This window comes from Lissotriton helveticus, chromosome 10, assembly GCF_964261635.1.
Source record: "Lissotriton helveticus chromosome 10, aLisHel1.1, whole genome shotgun sequence".
In the NCBI taxonomy this organism is placed as follows: Eukaryota; Metazoa; Chordata; class Amphibia; order Caudata; family Salamandridae; genus Lissotriton; species Lissotriton helveticus.
Window position 1 is genome coordinate 168492769 of NC_136071.1, and position 21933 is coordinate 168514701.

Sequence of the window (21933 nt, forward strand, 5' to 3'; positions counted from 1 at the left end):
TCAGGGATTCGCGACCATTGCGGACAAGGTGGACAGAATGTCGTCCCGCATGGATGCTGTAGTCCACAAGCTGGATGTTCACGAGGGGAGGTTGAAGGAGGTGGAACAGCGGGTCTCGGATGTCGAGGACACCTCAGGACAGCACACGACGCGACTCACACGGATGGACGACCTATTGCGCACTATAGCAGCAAAGAACGAGGATTTGGAGGCGAGAAGCCGGCGTAACAACATACGCATAGTAGGAATTCCGGAGTCCACCAACGTGGGTAAAATGGAGGAGTATGTGGAAAAACTTCTGTTGACTGCAGTGGGCTCGGAAGCGTTCTCCCCTCAGTTTATAGTAGAAAGGGCGCAGGGATCCCTGGGACCGGTACCCAAACCGGGCATGAAACCGAGGCCTATCATAGCCCGTCTGCTAAACTATAGGGACAGAGACACTGCGTTGCTGGCGGCTCGATCCTCCAACAAGCTCACCTGTGATGGTAACGATTTCACAATCTATCCTGACTTTACGCCCATGGTCCAGGAAGAGCGGTGCAATTTTTGGATGTTAAAGCAAAGCTTCGTACTCTGCAAATCAACTACGCATTACTCTATCCGGCTAGACTGCGTATCACTTATCAGGGGAGCCAAAAGTTTTTTACGAAACCACAGCAAGTTGAGGATTTCATCAAACATTTTAAACGTACAGCGCACCAGAATAGAGAAGGGATGGCTGAGCTTGACCGCAGAAACGACCAGCTGGAGGACGAGGAACAGTGACTCCACGGATCTGGAAACGCTTGATATCATTCTGATTCCTGTATGTGAGTACTGGTTTGTGGCCTGAATTGTGGCAATGGCTGCGATCGTTGCCCTCTATTCCTCCTTGACTATAAGATGGGCGGGGGCTAGGACCCGAGAAACGCTGATTCTGATCCTCGTCGCCAGGTACCCCCCTCTCTCCCTCTAGCTGGGTGAGCTCCGCCATTGGGAGCTGCAGGAGAAGAGGGGGTGTTGTGTCGCCACCTGGAATGTTACCTAGCGGGTATTACCCATACGTTTACTGCTGTTGTAGGGTATGTTTTCACCCTTGGTTGTTGAGAGAATCGGGGTGGGGGAGGGTGGGTGATGGCACTGGCGAGTTGAGGATGCCTCTGTGGGAGGTGGGGGGGAATGGGGGAATGCATGGGTGTTACGTGAATTGTATGAGTGTGAGATACACGAGCAAACCGACGCAGCGATGTGCTGGAGTGATGTGAGAGGGACTATTGATCGTGATACATTGATGTTGTGGAAGATGCATCGTACTCTCTTAGAGCAGGGTCAAACATACAACTACGGGTGCGGGGATTGTTAACCAATGTAATTTCATATCCTGGAATGTGCGTGGACTGAAAGATGCGCGAAAACGTAGACAATTGTTGGCGTATTGGGATAGGCATAATGTGCAGGTGGTTATGCTACAGGAAACTCACAATCCCCCGTCGACTGATTCTGCATTCGGCACGAGATGGGCAGGCGTGAGGGTTTTTTCAAACTACTCCTCGTACGCCAGGGTTACTGCCATTCTTATACTCGGGGCTCTCCCGTTCACACTGCAGGGTCAGCATGTTGATAAAGAGGGGAGATGTGTGATTGTGTGGGGGAGGTTGGGTGGGGAGACGATTACCATTTCCAATTGTTACGCTCCTAATGTTGATGATCATCACTTTTTCACACAGCTATGGGGAGTTATAATGGATGTGGGTTCCAGGTATCTGATATGGGGTGGAGACTTTAATGTAGCCCTGAACCCGAGATTGGACAGAGCAGATAGTTGCTCAACATATCATACCAAGGCGAGAGATTCCCTTCGGGGGATAGTTGAAGAGGGAGGGTTGATTGATAGTTGGAGACATTTACATCCTGATTTACTGGAAGGCACACACTTCACATCCTACACAGGAACATGGGCCAGAATCGATTACATCTTTGTGTCCCTGAATCTAGCACCGAATGTTTTGCTTTCTCAACATTTGCCCAGAACACACTCCGACCATTGCCCCGTTCTTATGGCTTTAGATATGCCCGGATTTAATAAACCACGCCCGCCTTGGCGATTACTTCCCAGCATCCTGATAGATACTGTCTTCCGTGAAGAACTTAGGACCGACATAGAAAAATTCTTTCCCCGAAACAAAGATACAGTGGATAGCGTAGAAACAGTTTGGGAGGCATTCAAGGTTACGGTGCGGGGATGGTGCATCGCTAAGAGCTCTGGGGTGCTAAGAGATATACAGCGAACACTCCGCAGGCTGGAGGAGGAACTGAGGGCCCTAGAGAACTGCATGTTACAGGGGACTGCTGGAGAGGCGCAGCGCGAGTTCAGGGCTAAGTTATCAGAGTACGAGGCGGAGGCGCAGAGAGAGGTGCGGTTCAGGGGGAAGTACTGGCGGGCTCGCGATTACAATGAGGGAGGGAGACCGGGTAGAGCGCTCTCCATGGCAGTGCGAGTGGCACGAGGCTCGAATACTATCTTGGAGCTAACCACAGCGGATGGGGAGGTACACAGAGATACTGCTGGAATTCTGAACACACTCCAAGCACACTATCAACAACTTTATACATCGCGGGCAGCTGGGGACTTTGACCTGGATAGCTATCTGGGGGATATTGCGCTCTGCTGGATAAGCGATGTCCACAGACAATTCCTGGGGGCACCACTCGAGTTGGATGAGGTGCGAGATGCCATTATGTCTTTGAGCACCGGGAAAGCGCCGGGTCATGATGGCCTCCCCGCAGAGTTTTATAAATGCTATGTGGAGATCATGGCAGCGGTGCTACGGGAGGTATTTGCTGATGCCTTGGAAGTGGGTGTACTCCCAAGATCTATGCGAGAGGTTATCATCACATCTTTACTTAAGCCTGGGAAAAATGCTGCACACTGTGACTCGTATCGTCCACTGTCGCTATTGAACTGCAATGCCAAAATTCTGGCGAAGGTGCTCGCAACCAGATTCTCCTTACTAATGACCACACTCATCTTGCCGGAACAGTCCGGTTTTGTCCCTACGAGATCAACCTCCCACAACCTCCGCACTGTCTTCTCCCTGATTCAGATGGTCCACCCTGAGGTCCCCCTTGCCGCAGTTTTTTTAGATGCATCAAAAGCTTTTGATTCTGTAGAGTGGGGGTTCCTCTTTGCGGTCTTGCAGCGGATGGGGTTCCCCCGATCATTGTAAATTGGGTACGGTTGCTCTACACGGCTCCAACGGCGAGAGTGCTTGCGAATGGCCGGCTGACTGACGCTTTCGCAATAACGAGCGTTACCCGTCAGGGATGTCCCCTCTCCCCCTTACTATTCGCTGTGGCGATAGAGCCGCTGGCCTGTCGAATTCGACAACTTCACAAGGCCAGTGCCTTTAATTACTTTCAACGCCAACTCTCAATCTCATTGTATGCCGACGATGTCACTCTGTACGTTAAGGACCCCCGTTCTAACTTAAATGCGCTATTGCAGGAATTTGTTGCTTTTGGAGGCCTCTCCGGCGTCTCTATTAACTGGGGTAAATCCCAACTCTTCCCTCTGACACCGGCTGTATCGGAATTCCCACTAGAGTACCCTCTTGAGTGGTGTACCTCTGAACTGCGCTACCTGGGGATACAAATATCAAGAGACAAGGGAGATACGTTGCGAATGAACTACGGGGTGGCCATCACCAAGTTGGCGGACTCAGTGACTCGTTGGATCAAACTGCCCTTGTCGATGGCGGCGAGAATTTCCCTCATAAAAATGGTGGTCTTGCCGCGTTTCCCATATCTGTTCCTCAATATTCCTTATCACCCAGGCGCATTCTTTTTCAAAACCTTACGCTCTGAACTTATTCGGCTGATATGGGGGGTAGACAGGCATGACTCTGCTGGGCGGTCATGACACAACCTTATCGGGTGGGAGGTTTCGACGTCCCCGACTTCGAGGTATATTATTTGAGTGCGCAGGTGCACTACCTATATTATTGGATGAAACCGACTGCTTTTATGCCGCAGGTGGCAGCGGAGGACTGGATAGCTCACCCGCTGCCACTGGTTGGAGTGGTTCATGCCCCCGCATCAGAACTGGAGATGCACTCTAATACAGTGTCCTGTACGATGGAGGCATGGCATAAAATAGGGAGGCGGTTACAAACCCCGCTTTGTATACAGCTCGTATGCCACTATCTTATCATCCACAGATGGCGCTCCTCCAAGAGGTAGGATTTCAACGAATGTGTAGACGGTTGAAGGTTTGGGTGTGGGGTGATCTATTCCGCGATGGGAAGTTCCGGTCTCGAGACGATTTCTTTGGGGAATGCGCGCATAACCCTCTGGAATTATTCTATTACCTACGGCTACGAGAAGGCCTAAAAGCCTTATTACCCGATTATCCTTGTGAACCCCCTAGTGTAGCCCCGCGTACAATTGTGCTGAACAGCACTGATGGAGCGCACCTAGTATCCAAGATATATAAGTGCCTGCGGGAAGAACTACCTGTTGTGGAGAGTACGGCTAGGGCGCATTGGTCATCAGATTTTGGCAGGGACATCACAGAGGAACAATGGGAGTATTGTTGTGACTTGTCGGGAGCGGTGATGTCTAGCTGTCGCTTCAAAATTATACATTACAAGTTCCTCCATAGGTTGTATTACACGCCTGCTAGGAAGGTTCGTTTCGGACTGGCTGACTCGGACAGGTGTGAGCGATGTGGACAGGAAGGGGCAGACTTCTTCCATTTAGCATGGACCTGTCCGCGAGTTTAGGAGTACTGGTCGCAGGTTTGCAGGGGTATCTCCCTCATGATAGATGCTGCACTGGCCCTAGATCCACTGTTGTTCCTACTGGGCTATACTGCGCAGATAGCACGGACGGTTAGGAAGTATACTAATGTGGCGTTGTTACTGGCAAGGAGACACCTGGCATGTAGGTGGGGTCGGGGCCGGGCTCCTAAATTTAAAGATTGGTTGCGTGACATGTTATACTGTCAGGAGCAGTATGGAATATTCTCTGAACTGTTGCCTCTTAACTCGAGACCTGCTGACATCTGGGGCCCTCTGCAGCATTACCTCCTCACCACAGCACCGCAAGGGGAGGGGGACACTGACACTGGCGAGGTTACACAGGCAGCAGACCTGGTCTGATTTTGTCTGCCATTTGTTGACCTGGGATGGAGGGAGGGGACTGATGGGTATTCGTGCTAATATTGGCTTGTCAGATGCGAGGATTGATGCCTGATGACTGCGTTTCATCTAAATGACTAAACGCCCATGCAGATGTGCTGGATACCTGGGTCCATGCCTAATAGGTCTTATCCAGTGTAATGATGTCTTGCCTTGATCCTTAGTCACTCTACTGTAAAATCTGATTGTAATCTCTCCCCCATCGGGAGACCTTCCTGGGTCGTGTGGTGGATTGTGACTTTATTCCCCTGCTTACTATTATGCTGCTCTGGTTTCTAATTGCACTATGCCATGAACTATCTTGCCATCGACAATCACTCCAATGCTGATCCCCTACTGCTTAGACCTGCTATAATAGGATTGCTACTATGTTACATCTCTGTTAGTTGCTCTTGATTACCCTCTCTATGTTCATACCTCCTGTAATTCCAAACAAGTCAATGAATGTGTATCGCTGCCGGCCGTATACGGTTGTAGGCACACTGCTGTGTATTTCCGCTTGAATGTCAATAAAAGTTTATAACCCCAAAAAAAAAAAAAAAAAAACTGTTACATCTTTACTGTGGTGTTTTGTTGAAATATTTTGTTAGGATTTATAAAAGATGCCTCTTTAAATATTACCCACAGATATCAATTGTAAGCTGTGACTGACTAGCATAATGATAGACTTCACATATGTCTTAATTTCACATTACAAAATGATCTGGGCACTGTGACTACCCAGCAAGATGGTTACTCTTGTTTGTATTCTCGACTCGTCAACCTTTGATTTCTTGATAAAAGCCATGAGAAAAGAGCTAGGATTGATTTGAATTAAGCTGTGGCTGCACAGGACAAAGACAGATGCTATGTTGTAACGTTTGGCAGAGGGTAACACGTATTTGTACATCTCATATTCCACAAACCCTGAGGAGGAGTGCAGAGACAGCTCCAGTCGCTTTATATCATGGATCAAATGACGAACCTGTGATTAAGAAGATTGAAGAAGAGCTTCACAGGGACCTTGGAATGTAGGCGTGTCAGAAGTCAAGCCTGGAACAGGTGCATGCAGCAGACTGCACTCACAGATCCAGGGGTGATGGCTGTCCCTTAGAGACCAGTGCCATCTTAAGGATTTTGGAGCCCTGAGAAAGACATTATCGGAGCCCCGGTATGGAACAAGCTTGAATTTTAGTATTGATTCCCTGCTAATTCAAGATCGCATGATGCCAAACAATAATAAATATATGTTAAACTTTAACAGGATCCCAGAAAAATAGTTGAAACATATTTTGCCTGGGACACCAGGAATCCTTAAGATGACACTGGGTAGAGAGACAGAGCCAGAGGTAGAGGAAGGTGGAGAGGGAGATAGTTTTAAATATTTAAATATAATATGCAAGGGTCAAATAGAGAGGAAGTTCATTTTCCCAGTGTGCCCCTTGGAAGATGAGGGGCCCTGGGCAACAGCCACTTTGCTTATAGATTAAAACATCTCTGTGAGAGACAAGTTGCCCACATACTAGATGGAAAGAGCATTCTTCATGCTTAAAACTTTCCAGTGCAAGGGTTATGGTGGGGTCACCCGGTAAAAGTAATTTGTAAAATGTCATAGGGTGTGTATGGAGGATTCAGGAAACTAAACTTAGCATCCATGCTCTAGCCTTCTTGGGCTTGGTTGTGGCAGACTTAGAATTTGATGTAGTAGCTGTATAAGACTCAGAGGTGACAGTCACACTTGGCATCAGGCCCAGCGCTGTAATTACCTACCCATATAACTATCTGCAGATGAATGTGCATCACACTAGGCCTAAATAATCTGGTAATAAAAAATGCAACAGAACCCAAATAGTTATACTGCCAAATGTACATCTCATATTGAGCAATCCATAAATACGAGTGGAAGATTACCTCCTTTGGCTGTACAACTTTAGATAGAGGAGTCTTTAAAATAAAGCTCGTCACCAGCAGCATTCTCATGAGATCTACAAACCTCCTGTGATCATGTGCTAGTACAGCATACAAAGGAGTAGACACATTGTAAGAACAGTATATAAAGGATGACACATCTGCAGTAACTCCCTTATTATTTAAGCTATAATGTTCAAGGCCACTGAACAGGGTAAGGTGGTTTGCTGTCAACTAGCTAGTGAGATTGACAAAGCATGTACAAGCAATGACACCATGGTGTCATGAATACTTTGTAACATAGCACTAATATGTTTATCATCAGCATAATTAAACAAGCTATAAGGATTCAATCATGTTTGAAGAAGACTTAAGGAGGAGAACTCAAGTATTTGGGCATGTGGGATGAGGTATGGTGGTTGGGAGATAGTGGAGAATATATTTGCCATAAAGGAGTAACGGACTGCGCCAAATGCAGCAGAGATAACTATTGATAAAATTACTATTGAATTGCAAAATGCGTTTCTGATTTGCCCATAGAAACTTATCTAAACAAAGACTTTCTTGAAAGCTTTGTAAAGAGGAAATTGTCTACACAATCTATTTAAGAGACTCCTCTCTACCCTCATTATTGAGGGATCAGACTCTTCCTATCAACAATTTTCTCACTGATACATAGAGACGAAAATACAGAGGCCAATATCAGTGAGTTCGGTTGTGCTGGATTGAAAATAGAAGAACAATTAACTTCTCAAACTCTAAAATTGTTATGATATGTTTGAAAACATCTGAGAATCATTTGTTGGAATTACAGGGACACACAGAAAAGACTGATGAGATCATTTCAATACAGTATTATAAGTATATCTTCAGTAGACCATAATGAATTTTACAAACGTCTCAGTCATTAGAACCTGTGTCAGTTTTGCACTAAGAAAGTAACTGAAGTGGGTGATAGCTGCTCTTCCGCATTTATTTTTTGAGGAAAGCTTTCTTGAATTGGAAATATTAGGACATTAGAAAAGAAATTTAGCAAGTTAATACTACATCACTCAAAATAACAATGACCAAATCTCGAAAGTCAAAGCTCTGCATTCAATATTTTTACAGCTGTGGAACTTTAAAGTCTGTTTCAGCTGAAGATGTTTTTTATTCTCCTCTGAGATCTGTTAGGAGAGCTTTTAATGGCAGTGGATTCTTTTCCAGAAACATCATGATAACGTTAGGGCAGGAGGAGAAAATGTATATTTCTGAGAAACTTCTAATTTACAAAGTGGCCAAAGCCAATCCCGCTCTCAAATGCTTCACTTTGTAAAATGTGGATTTTTATCTTCTTTGGCCATGATTGCATCTTGCACGGTACCGTCGGGTTTTAAAGTCCACATACAGAATTAACGTTACTATGTACTAACACTACAACAGTACTGTGCAATTACGAGTTAAAAAACATGGCATTGGGAATCATTGGGTGAGACTGGATTCACTAGTCATAAACCACACAGAATTCATAATTCTGGGGGTTTAACATTAGTGGTAAATATATATGGGGACATTAGTGGTAATTATATATGGGGACCTCTGTGTGCGGTGAGGTGCAGGGAGAGGTGTTTGGGGAGTAGGTTAGAGTATTAGAAGCTAAGTGCCTGGAGGTAGGAGCCGTGCTTGCTCCCGCTGCAAGAAAAAAACTAGGAAAGGGGCTTGTTTTTGATGCAGCCAGAGCCTAATGAGATTTTTCCTGACAGAATTACTTCGCAGTAAAATCTAGCACAGTGTTACAACTCCCGGGAAAACTGGTTGCAAGAACTCTGGCATACTTAGATTGAGGCGGAGCGGGATTCCATGCAGTATTCAGCACCGCCAGACTCATAAGCAGGTCCTTAGAATAATAAACAATCCACGACAGCCCCTATTTCAGAAGATGGTGTATTGTAAAGGAGTAAAGGGATATTTCTAACACATTTCTGAAGCTGGCATTATTATGTGATTCCAATATTGTCTTTTCCTAAGGATAATGGGGAGGAGGTTGGGGTTGTTTATTCTGTTTACTAATGTAACAGAATATATAACTTGAATATTAAAAGGTTTCCTAAATTACAAGAAATGAATAGGCCCAATATTTATAACACCCCTTCACTGGAATATTTTTGACTGGTGTCGTTACATGTCATAGGTTGTATGTAAGGAAGTGTGTGGTACAAACAACTGTTACCACCGTATTATCAGAGGAAATGTGAGGAGTTGGTAATCTGTAAAAATAATATTTGAGTAGCTCTATTGTGCTGCATTTATTTGTGGTGATGTGTTTTGTTGTTTTCTTTGCTGCTTTATTTTTGTGATCAATTATCCCATTGTGTAATTGTTGTGTTGTACTGTGCCTGTTGAGTTACATTGTGTTTTGACTGTTTTATTAGTTTGTGTCCTGTTATGTGTTGGTTGTGTTGGTATTTTGCTTTTTGCTATGTTTGTGTGTTATGTTCGGTTGTGCTCTTTAATTACTACTGAGGGGCCGATTACGATCCTGTTCGGAACGGGTCGGAATCGGATTCGGGTTTCCCGAATCTGATTCAGAGTCCTAGTTTCTCACTGAATCGCACCCAGTTCCGAATGACCGATAACGAAGCATGGAAACTGTTAGGGCTGTCCAAATCAGTTCAGAAAGGTGTTCGGACAAGTCAAGCCTTTTGGAACCAATTCGTACAGCTCTATGGACACGGTTTCTGAGCAAGCGACTACGATGACCGATTCGGACAGCCGTTCCGATTCAGTTTGCCCTAAACTAAACAGATGTATGAATCTGTCTTTGGGGGCCCATAGTTGGCCCCTCCTTTACCGGGGGCCCTCTAAATCAGGCCTGTGGGGGTACACATGGGTCCTGTCTTCCCAACCATGCACAGTGTGGCAGGCACCAAGCGGTGCCCGCCACAGGGTGCACAACTTTCCTGAGCAACCCCTTTCTCCAATGGGAGCCTGTGTACTCATTCGGAACATAGGCTCCCATTGAAGTCAATGGGAGTCTGACTGAATTATATCTGGAATCATCCGGATCATTCCAAATCATTCTGTCGGACTCCCCCGATCTGAGTCGTCCAGAAAGCATTCCGGAACCGAATTTGTCAGAAAGCTTTCTAGACAAGATCGTAATTGGCCACCGAGATGTCAGCATACACTGCTACATTTCCATCTGAAAGCACACCATTCCTTGAACGTTTCAAGTCAAACAACCATTTACAAGTGTATAAGGTGGGAATATATCTCTGCTATAGGTCTTTATCTGAAACGCCCCCTGAAAAGAGGTTTAGAATAAGGGACTACATGAGAAACAATGGAAAAGTGAGGCATATGCAAAGAGAGGGAAAATGGTGGAAAGGTAGGAAAGAAGGAGAAAAGTATAGGAGGCAGGAAAAAGGAGAAGAGAGAGAGAGACAGAGAGAGGAGACAGAGAAAGGGCAGCAAAGGAGAGAGCCTCCAACCCTTTCCCTAACATAATACTTACAACCTTGAGCAAGGTTACTGTGTCAATGTGCTTTTAAATGCACTATCTGCCACAATTTGTTCAATAACTTCATTTGGTCTCCAGCACGACTGCTGCGAGGAAATTCAGTACCTTAAAGAGCTTATCTGAGTGTAAAAAGTTTGGCCCTCTTTGCTAGCAGCCGAAAAATGACGCAATATTTATCCCACCTGATATAATACAAGTTGAAATTTTATCATTTGCAATAGCAGCCAATTACAACTTTCTGGGTGCTTGGCAAACCAAAACTTTCATGCTCTGAAAATTTTGAGCAATTTTCCTGACAAATATCGGTCGATTTGACTTCACAGGAGTTACCGCTCATATTGTAATTAACTGGTAAGCTTGTAATGAGGTCCTTTCTGTTCCTGTTCCAGACACCGCGCTGCGGAGTCTCTGATTGTAACTTTTTGCCCTAGGAATACACATCGGGGCATATTTACAAAATGATGCAAAGTGGCGCTGCAAACAATTTAGCAGCTCCGCACTGCCGCATTTCAAAAAGGCAGGGATGCACTGTATACACAAGAATATGGTACACCCCTGTGTATTCCCTTGCGCCGGTGCTAAAAAAAGCTGCCTAGCGCAACGCAGACACCCTTACGCCATGGTGTAAGGGTGCATGTGTTGCAGGGATGATTGCTTATGTGCAGGAAGGGACACCTTGCTGCACATAAAAAAATCATTAAAGGCGATTTGTTCCTTTTATGTGTGATGCAAAATGCACCACACATAGAAATAACAAAAAACGAGGAGAAATAAAAGTATTTCTCCTTTTTGCACCACTCTAACGCTTGCTTTTCAATGGCGTTAGTTTTTGGCACTGCCTAAGACTTACAGATCCTTGTAGGGGAGCATCAAAAAGCAATGGGTGTTGCGGTAGGACGCCCAAAGCAACACCCATAGCATGCCCCTTTGATGCAGAAAACTTTATGAAAGGGTACAATATTTACAATACAGCGTTAAGCCACGCACAGTGGGTTAGCACCGCATTGTGAATGTGGAGCAGGGCATTGTGCCACCGGAGCATCCTAAAATCGTCGGGGTCCGGTTTTGAGGCGATCTGCAGGTTCAGAGCGGTTTGCGAGCGTTGAAGGCGATGTGCCAGGCACGCTGCAATCCCCCTCCCGAGACCCATGGTGCAAGTAGCGCCCTGTTTTAAAGTGCTGAGATACTCCAAAACTTGGAGCATTTTTTAGAATGAGCATCCCGCTCTTCTATTTTTAGCACTTTTTCACCTTTTTTCACTTTCAAGTCCCAGGTTAGGGTGGACGATTAGAGAGTCCATACCGCCGGGGTTTAGTCCTGATGAATGCCTTGGTAAACTTAAACCACTAGTATGGCAGAAACATGTTGACTGATATAAGTATTTCTGAATTTAACCAATCCTAAAACCTTGGCAGCTAAATTCAGACACATAATACTTCCCACATGTGCCTTAGGGATCACTCATTAAACTTTTTGTATTGATACCCTTTTTTGGCACTTTTAATTTAATTTTTCCTCACAGCACGCCCTTCTCACACAACCAGCTCCGCAGTCTTTCTGGCGTCGCAGCACACCGAAGAGGCACTCGGCCTCGTTGGTGGGGCCCGATGATGAAGCATGACACTGACTAGGTCGGTGTGTGAGGGCTTTCCTTCCCACCCAAAGTGGATGTGGGTTTCTTACCTTACTCGGTCTCTGTGGCTTATTCGAGTTTGATTTGACCTCTCTTCTTTTGTTTATTTGCATCCTAAAAAGTGGCATTTCGGTGGTGCAATGCCCTTGTAAATATGCCCCTTTGAGTGATACATACAAGGGGGTATTCACAAAGAAATTTAGGTATAGCTAAGTAAGTATTCCTGTTATATTCATCCCTGTACTTTTCCACTCCTTTGAATTGGCCCCAAAACATCTCAAATGGGATTCAAATAGGAACATTTATATACGAGTAAGAAAGAACTGTGTCCTCTTTGCACTTATATGATTAGAGAGTTGGGCATTTCAAAGGGATGTAAGAGTACAGAAAATAGGACTCCTTACAGTAAATACTTTTGTGAATTGGTCCCCATATGTTTACACCCATCTTTAATATGCAGATGTCAAAACTCAATTTAGATCTGTAATGTGTGCTGTAAGAGACCTCAATTTTACTTTAATCTACCTTTGCTCATAAAAGTGACATGAAACCTCCTGTCTTAACTAATGCCAGTTTTCTTATACACTATGCCCTTATTTCTTCAGTTTCTTGATATTGACTTGAATTGATAATTAGCCATAATATTAATGGACTTCCAAGCTACCACTCTTCTTCTTCCACCCATCATTTGGGATTGATACCTGTCTGGATTGAACACATCTGGTTCTGGCCAATACTCGGGATCCCGATGCAGCGGATATAACGGGATCATCACCACCACTCCTTCTGGGATTGTCACTCCATTCACCTCCACAGTCTTCTTACAGATTCTTTCAAGTCGTCCTCCAGAGGGGTACATTCTGAGGGTCTCGTTAATTGCCATCTCCAAGTACTCCATCTGTAGCAGTGCATCATATGTGGGAGGAGCCTACAGAGAAATGAAAATACCGTAGGTTAGAGGTGAAACACTAAACGTGATATATAGTTTTCTTATTTGACACATGTAGAGCAAGAAATCTTATTACTAAGCCATCTCTTAGATTGTGTGTGGGATTGATGAGTGAAATTTATAAAGCGCACTGATGCTCCCTGGAGTATCCCGATACAGAACTTATGTTGGCTTGATGGGCCTAGGATCCTGAGGTGGATGGTTTACAAATCTGGTGCATTCACTCTTCTGGGTCATTCATCTTCCCAAAACATTTGAATGTTAATTATGCCAATTAAAAAAATTATTACAAAACCTTTTCCAGACACTTCTTCGCACACTTCCTATTTCCTAAGCACAACTTATAAAACAAGCATTAGCCTTCTGTTTTCTAAGGAGCTTGGGTGCTACCACCATTTTACCTTTGTGTTGATTGGCTTAAGAAAATAAAACAATGTATTTATCAGGTATAAGTGATGTGGACATTGGGCCCTTGAGCACATAACCTACTTCAAATATCAAGAATTCAAATAAGCAAAATCTATGGCCAACCAATTGTTCACCAGTGACAACTCAAGTGCCACTGCAAAACACTAATACATCAATAGAAGACAATGAAATTGCCCTTGATATATTGTTATAGCATATTCATTACTGCTAGTAAAATAGGTACTTTCTGGCTGCCTCACTTTCTGTCCCACCTTGCTAAAACTGCAAACTTGTCATAAGGACTCTAGAATCTTTAAGGAGCTGGTGGGAACTCCATACTATCACCCTCTTGGCACCTTTCACAAAATATCATAAATTGAATCCCCTCATTTAAATCCCACATGTAGTGGGATGTGAAAAATGTGTCACCTTCATCAACTATTTGCAAAACCTACTTTCTCAATATGAGTATACCAGCAAGGGCACCCTTCATCTCCTCATTCATCAATTAAACTCTCTGTATAGAGTGTGTCCTCTAATAACTGAGACACACCACAGATTCTGGTTATGAGTGACTATAGATCTATTTCAAACATATGGAGTGTGGGAAAAAAATGCTTGAAACCAGGCTCAATTGGCAACTCTCAATATACATCAAATCCAGTGTTTTCATTCCAAAAATACGCTAGATTCCAATAGGGGGCTGGTTTGAGGAGAAAATGTTGTGAATTCTGGTTTGGCTTCACCCCCTATTAAGCCACCAAAAATACTGAACTGATCGTTATAGCAGAACTAGTCACGTCATGGACCCAAGATATGCATACTCCTTGATTCTGTTCGACATATGTGCTGCCTTCAACACCATTAAGCATATCATATGTCTACGTTCAGAGTCAAGAATTGGAGAAAGTCATTTGGCTTGTACACCCCCACATGTACAACATGAACAAAATATCATGAGAAGTACCAAAGACCCTTAATTACCTTAACACATTTACTGTCACTGGCCCTGCAACCACTTACGTAGCATTAGTTTCCAGAAACATGGTCAGACAGGTCAATAGGGCAATTTGGCAGGGCCTGAACTGTTCTGACAGGCCATGTGTGAGCTGGTTTTCTCCAGAAATGGATGCAGGGCTTTCTCTTACCTGGCACCGCAATTATGGAACAAATTGCCCTCCCATCTGCTGTCTCTCTCCAACCATCTAGCCTGGAAACCTGGCTCTTTCCTAATTAATTCCCCTCTCAACCACTTTTGCTCCCATCAAGGTTGATGCCTTCTTTTTGCCAAGCGCCCTGAGACCTTTTTTGGTGAATTGTTGCGCTATACAAAAGCCTTTGACATTGACATTGACATTTAACTCCCTGGAATTAACATTCTGGATGGATACTGTTAGAAGTGAGGTCCCTAGTTGGCAGATGTATGCACCCTGCCCAAGTAGAGAACACAATCCTATTCAGGGTAAGTCAGATACACAACCTAAATTAGCCGGTGTTCACCCTCTGGTAGCTTGGCAACCAGCACTCAGGCTTTACTTAATAGGCATTGTTTTAAGTATTTGTGCAACACTTAACTTACAGTAACACAGTGAAAACACCTCAATAACCCCACACTAGTTTGGAAGAATGGAGAATATTTATCAGAGTAAAACAAGACCAGAACAACAAAAATCCAACAAGATGTTAATTTTTAAAGAATAAATGTGAAAACAGTGCTTAGAAGTCCCTAGCAGTCAAAAGGGTACTTGAGTACACGAACGATAGGTAAAAATCCAAAGTTCAGGCCAACCACAAAGGAGGGCAGGCCGGCAACAGAACAGTGCTCGCTGAAAAAGTACCTGGTATGGAAAAAAACATTGACGTCAAGTACAGAATGCATCAGAAATTTCCCCACAGTCGGGGCACTGCGCCAGAGATGAGCCTTGCAGATGGCGTAAAAAATTCAGTGCTGTATCATCATCGAGCCTCGCAGACGGGGTAGAAGAATCAGCACTGCATTGTTGTCAAGCCTTGCAGTTGGGACCTATGTTGTCACCGTCGATTCGTCAGTGTTGGAATTCGATGAGTTTTTCTCACCCATTCAGGTCGATGAGCTGTTTTTTGCAGGAAAACAGCTGCAGAATGCACTTCTGAAGCCCAGGACTGAAGGGGGGGCACCTCAGGCATGGGTAGGACTCACAGGTGCCAAAGTCCAGCAGCACCAGCAGAGGTGCAAGAAGTCTTTTGTGTCCCTGAGACCTCTGAAATCAGGAGGCAAGCCAGCATGGCCTTGGAGAATCTTGGGTTCAATGATGTAACGCTGTAGAGAGCAGGTCCAGTCCCTTTAATTCCCATGTAAAAATCAGCAGGCCAACACAGCAGAGCAGGTAGCAAAGTGGCAGTCCCTCCTATGGCACAGCAGCTCTTCTACCTTGCAGACTGTCCTTGGGTCCAGTAGAGTTCACTTTTGGTGGTGTCATGGGTCCAGTACTCATACCAAAATGTGTCACACCCCAGCTGCCTTTGTATGCGACTGTCTAGAGGGAATGCACAAATCCCAGCTGTCCCTCAACCCATTCAGATACAGGCAGAGGCAAAGAGTGGTTAAAGAGAGAACATTTAAACTTTCTAAAAGTGCCATTTTCAGACTTGCAATTTAAAATCCAACGGCACCCAAAGTTGTGATTTGAAATTGTGAGCCCATAGACACCAAACTCCAAAATTACATCTGCTCCCAATTGGAAATTACACTTAATTAGATGTTTTAAGGCAATCCCAATGTTAACCTATGGGAGAGATAGGCCTTGCAGTACTGAAGAATGAATTTCGCAGTTTTTCACTACCAGGACATGTAAAACTCAAATGTATATGTCCTACCTTTTAAATACACTGTGCCCTGCCTATAGAGCTGCCTAGGGCTAATGGGTGCCTTATATGTTAAAAATAACTGGAAGGTTAGGGCCTGGCAAGCAGATTAACTTGTCAGGTTGAAATGGTCATTTAAAACTGATACATACAGGCTCTGGTGTGGCAGGCCTCAGCCATGTTTAAGGGCCACTGAAGTGGGTGGCACAATCAGTGCTGCAGGTCCACTAGTAGCATTTTTTTTACAGGCCCTGGGCACATATAGAGCATTTTACTGAGGGCCTATAGTAAATTAAATAAGCCAGTTGTGGATAAGCCAATGTTGCCATTTTTTAGGGTGAGATAAAAAGCACTTTAGCACTGCTTAGCAGTGTTAAAATGCCCAGAGCCCCAAAGCCAAACTAAGGGCCCTATTAGGATGGCGGACGGACCTGCGTCCGTCCGCCACCCCAGAGGTGGAGGGACCGTCCGCAGGGGCAGCGGCAGTCCCTCCGTGCAAATTAGGATGTGCCCGCCACCCTGGCGGTCACATCCTGTATGCTTAACATTGCGGCGGGTGCTGCTTGAAGCAGCACCCGCCGTAATTTTAAAAATGCAAGCAGTGCATTTGCATGCACAAAGTGGCAGGCACCGCGCGGTGCCTGCCGCTTCGTGCATGCAAATGCAGGGGGGTACCATAGGTACCCCCATGTGCACCCCCACCTAAGATAGAGACGCTGAGGAAGTCTGGTGGTGTATTAAATAAGTCCACGTGGCCTTGGTATTCTGCATTGACTCCTGTGCAAAAGTTTGGGCCCGGCATTTATTATTTTACAAAGTAAGCACTAGGTATCACCATTCATAATGAGGGCACAAGTGTCTTGCAAATTAGACTAACACTTGTCCATGTATGCTTAGCTGCTGCAGGCCAGAACACACAAACGTCAAAGGACAGGAGCTTCTTTACAATCTGACTCATTGCTGGAACCTTGTTTCTCTTTCAACAAATTTAAAAAGCATGTATCAATCATTAAACCACCTGAAACAGTATTTTATAGCCATACCACTGGCCGAACACATGACACTGCTTCCTCAAATAGTGATTGAGGTACTTTTCTGCATACACTACTGAAAGGTGAAACTATTGGCTGTGCCAGTGCTTGTAAAGATTTGGAACCGCAGTTTGTCTCTATTGCTTCTTCTTGGCATGTTGTAAGTAGAGATGGCTAGCACTGAAAGAGTATTATCAGGACTGGACATTATCATGCTAGTTATATCAAGACTTTTAGAACTGCTTTGAAATTATTTCATGCGTTATTCTTTTCAATGTGTTACTGCAGCTAAAGGGCCCTTTAGTTATACTTTCTTAGTTTGAGACAAAATGTGGGTGGTTTTATGAACAAAATGAAACTGAAACAATTTCCACAATACAAACTGCCTTATGATGCTGTATACTAAGTCTGTCTATCATATGTGATAATCCAGGCACACGTATTATGGCAAAACCCGTCACTTTTTAGTAGATGAGTTAAATGACTATTATTTGAGGAGTGTTATTATTCTATAACTATTATCTTTAAAGGTTGGCGCTTCTCTACCTTTATGTTAGAATAAAAAATTGCTTAACAGCCAAGAGGAAAGCACAGGAATCTAGGAACACATATTTTAATTATTCTACCAGGATAGTTAATACAGGATGGCATTTTTATAGTTTACATTACCCATTAATATTACAAGATAATAGCTTTTTCATTAGAACAGTATGTTGAAGGTTTTTTTGTAATGATTGTGATAATAGATTTGCTTTGATGAAATTTGTATTTAATTAATGCAGTGGTAGAATATAGATTTATGATTTACTTTAAATTGTATTCATGAAAAGACTATTAACAGCATTAGCAACTATTGTATCATGTTGTAGATGCTTGGGTAATCTGGACCACCGAACTATGTAGCAATGCAGTCCATCAACAAGTAGTTCTATAGCAACTTCCATAGAAGCTCCATCAGAACTATTCAAAAGGAATATGCAGCAGGGGTTATCCCAAAAGCTTCAGTAGACAGGCTCTAACAAGAATATGGTGTTGTCCCTGGGAATCTCTTTTGTAACCCAAGCCACAGTCAAATTATTAAAAATGTTTAATGTGTATCTACCTTCAATTTAGACTTGAATCCAATTGATAAATACATTGTGAAACAATAGCACTTGCTGTTTGCTGGTGAAAACAATCTAGCATTGGCTAAGTTTGCAGTTGAAAGGAATCGGTAGGAACCTATAAATTCATGATCCAGAATGCCACACGTATGGCCCATTTGGGCTCTTGACAGTCACTGGGACCTACAAACGTGGCAACTCTACTGCTTGTTAATTCTCTATGAATACAAAAACTTTGACTCAAAGGCAAATATCCTTTAAATAAACTTTCACTGTACTTGCAAAAAAACAATGGATAGCATATGTCGCCCTTATAAATTCATCTATGTGGTCTAAACACAAAGGGCATGTTTGAATCTTTCACATCATAAAAGTATATGTTACATTATTGAAAATGCTCTGTTTGTAGCATACTTTGCACATCCCAGCTGCACTGAAAATAAGTTGACCCTGATAATTACTGATATGTCAAAAAAGACTAACCATGGGAGGTGACGTTTCTGCAATACTCAATAGAAGAAAATGCCGGTCGATTGATACAATTAATTCTATTACTCATGGACTTAATAACAAGTAGGAAACGAATATTGTAACTTATACTATAACTAGATATGTCCTCTATTTATGGATTGCTTATGGTACACAGCCCTTCTTTACTTTATTGGTACGATACCTAGATGTAGGATACCATTTTTCATCTTCCCAATTAGCTTAATATTGGGAGGAAAGTTCAGAGGTTATGTCCAGCTGATGGGTCCTCCTAACTCCCTCTGAACTCTTAAACAGATCCCTGGTAGAATTTCCAGCCAACTTTACCAGATCACTGCATTAGATTTTCACCAGCATCCAGAACTGTCGGCTAATATTGGCTCCTCATAGATTTACAAAATAAAACAGGTGTGTGGAGGGTCTGGGGGAATCTTTACCGACCTGTCTGCTCATACCCCCTGTACCACTATACAATACACCAAAAAGAGTAGACCAGGTCAACGAATGGTGTGTGGCTATACCAGTAAACGTGGCCACATGTAATGCATGTGTAGATGCAGGTTGCTGTCGACATAAAATCATTGAAAACACATTTCAACAAAAAATTTTTGTTAAACCAAAAGTTGTCAGACAAAGACTATAGCAATTCCCATCAGACCACCCTTTTTGGTGGATTTTGCGTCATGTGGGGATTGCTGAACATTCCGTCCGACCATGTAGTGTCAGAAATGGAATGAATAACAGTAATGTAGTCGTACTAAACATCCTAGTGTGGTGCTAGTGAAAACGTGCAGTGCAAATAGTGAAATTAAAAATGACTACATAGACTCTGAACCAGGTTATAACAGAAGTCTATGTGTCAAAGGTTAAAAAGTGCGCCCAGTGGTAAAACTGCCTACTGGTACCGTGCAGAGTGGTCAACATGTTTCAGCCTAAGGGGTAATTTCCCCAGCTTTCTTCAGGACCTTTAAACATAGATGCGCTACTGCACTATCATTAAACAGTACTACAAAACAATACATTGATACGTTCTCTACCAGGAACTTCAATACTTAAGTGTCCACTGGAGGTAGAGCAATATGTCTTCTTCCCAGCTTTGTGTGGGTGAAGACCTCACCTCACCCGGCGACCGCTCGGGAGTATGAGGCCCCGCTCTGTCCGTCGGTACCTCCCGTGTTGCTCCGAGCGGAAGTGGAGGTGACCTCCACTTCCGCTCGGAGCAACACGGGAGGTACCGACGGACAGAGCGGGGCCTCATACTCCCGAGCGGTCGCCGGGTGAGGTGAGGTCTTCACCCACACAAAGCTGGGAAGAAGACATATTGCTCTACCTCCAGTGGACACTTAAGTATTGAAGTTCCTGGTAGAGAACGTATCAATGTATTGTTTTGTAGTACTGTTTAATGATAGTGCAGTAGCGCATCTATGTTTAAAGGTCCTGAAGAAAGCTGGGGAAATTACCCCTTAGGCTGAAACATGTTGACCACTCTGCACGGTACCAGTAGGCAGTTTTACCACTGGGCGCACTTTTTAACCTTTGACACATAGACTTCTGTTATAACCTGGTTCAGAGTCTATGTAGTCATTTTTAATTTCACTATTTGCACTGCACGTTTTCACTAGCACCACACTAGGATGTTTAGTACGACTACATTACTGTTATTCATTCCATTTCTGACACTACATGGTCGGACGGAATGTTCAGCAATCCCCACATGACGCAAAATCCACCAAAAAGGGTGGTCTGATGGGAATTGCTATAGTCTTTGTCTGACAACTTTTGGTTTAACAAAAATGTTTTGTTGAAATGTGTTTTCAATGATTTTATGTCGACAGCAACCTGCATCTACACATGCATTACATGTGGCCACGTTTACTGGTATAGCCACACACCATTCGTTGACCTGGTCTACTCTTTTTGGTGTATTGTCCTCATAGATTTAGCCTTTTTTTTCATCAATTAGATTTTTGCCAATTTTCTTGGTGGATTTCCTTAACTTGCTCTTCATCATTAAATGAGCTCTGTGATGCTTGGATTCATGAACTCAAACATCCTTAAACATTTTGTAACTTTGATAAGAGGTATCTTGTACAATTATATCTGCTCTTGTATATTATTGTCAATCACACTCTCATCTACCAATATATTTTTCTATCAGAGATTCCATGTAATAGCCATACTGAGGCCCACATTAATGAAATGTGACGCATCGCTGCGACAAAACAGCAATGCGCCACTTCTCATTGCGCCCTCCTTGCGACACCAATGATGCATCATATTTACAGTATGACACATCGTGTCACAAGGAGTTACAGATACGTCAGTCTTTCTGACGTTTCTGTAGGCGCGAAAATTATGCATTGCTAGAGTTCGTCACAAAAGTGATGCAACTCCAGCAATAGGTCATTACAAATGGGCAAGTCCTATGTTCAATGTGCCTGCGTCATTGTCTTACACCTGCGATAAGGCAGGCGTAAGATATTGATGCATTTGCGTCCTACAAATGGCGCAGTGAAATTTCACTGCGTCACTTCTACGACCCTTTCTTGCGATGGAACGCCCCCCCCCTGCATTCATTATACCGGCCGCAGGTATAATGTGGCACAGGGGTTTACGAAGTGACGCATCTACCTACGCGTCACTTTGTAAATATGACTCAACATTGCACATTTTTTACACTGCTGGTGAGTCACAAAAAGTGACGCACCAGCGGTGAAAAAGTGACGCAAGGGCTCATAAATAAGCCCCTGAGTTTGTTTTGTCTTTGTGTTACTTGACATTATTTTGCTGCCATTTTGGTTGGTACTGGCTACTTTTTTTCAAGATGAGTTTAGAGACTTGAACAGAACTAATGAAGAATATATTGCTGTGTATGTTGCATACAAAATATTGTATATACATATAGCATCATTG

General features: G+C 43.7%; 1 protein-coding gene across 1 annotated transcript in view; it reads right to left on the reverse strand.

Annotated features, from left to right (window-relative positions):
- The window catches only part of LOC144786062 (cytochrome P450 3A21-like), a 344860-nt gene that overhangs the window by 26028 nt on the left and 296899 nt on the right, over positions 1 to 21933 (reverse strand). The window contains exon 11 of the mRNA XM_078665007.1: positions 12898 to 13124. Coding sequence (XP_078521133.1) covers positions 12898 to 13124 — 227 coding nt within the window. The remainder of the gene's footprint in view (positions 1 to 12897; positions 13125 to 21933) is intronic.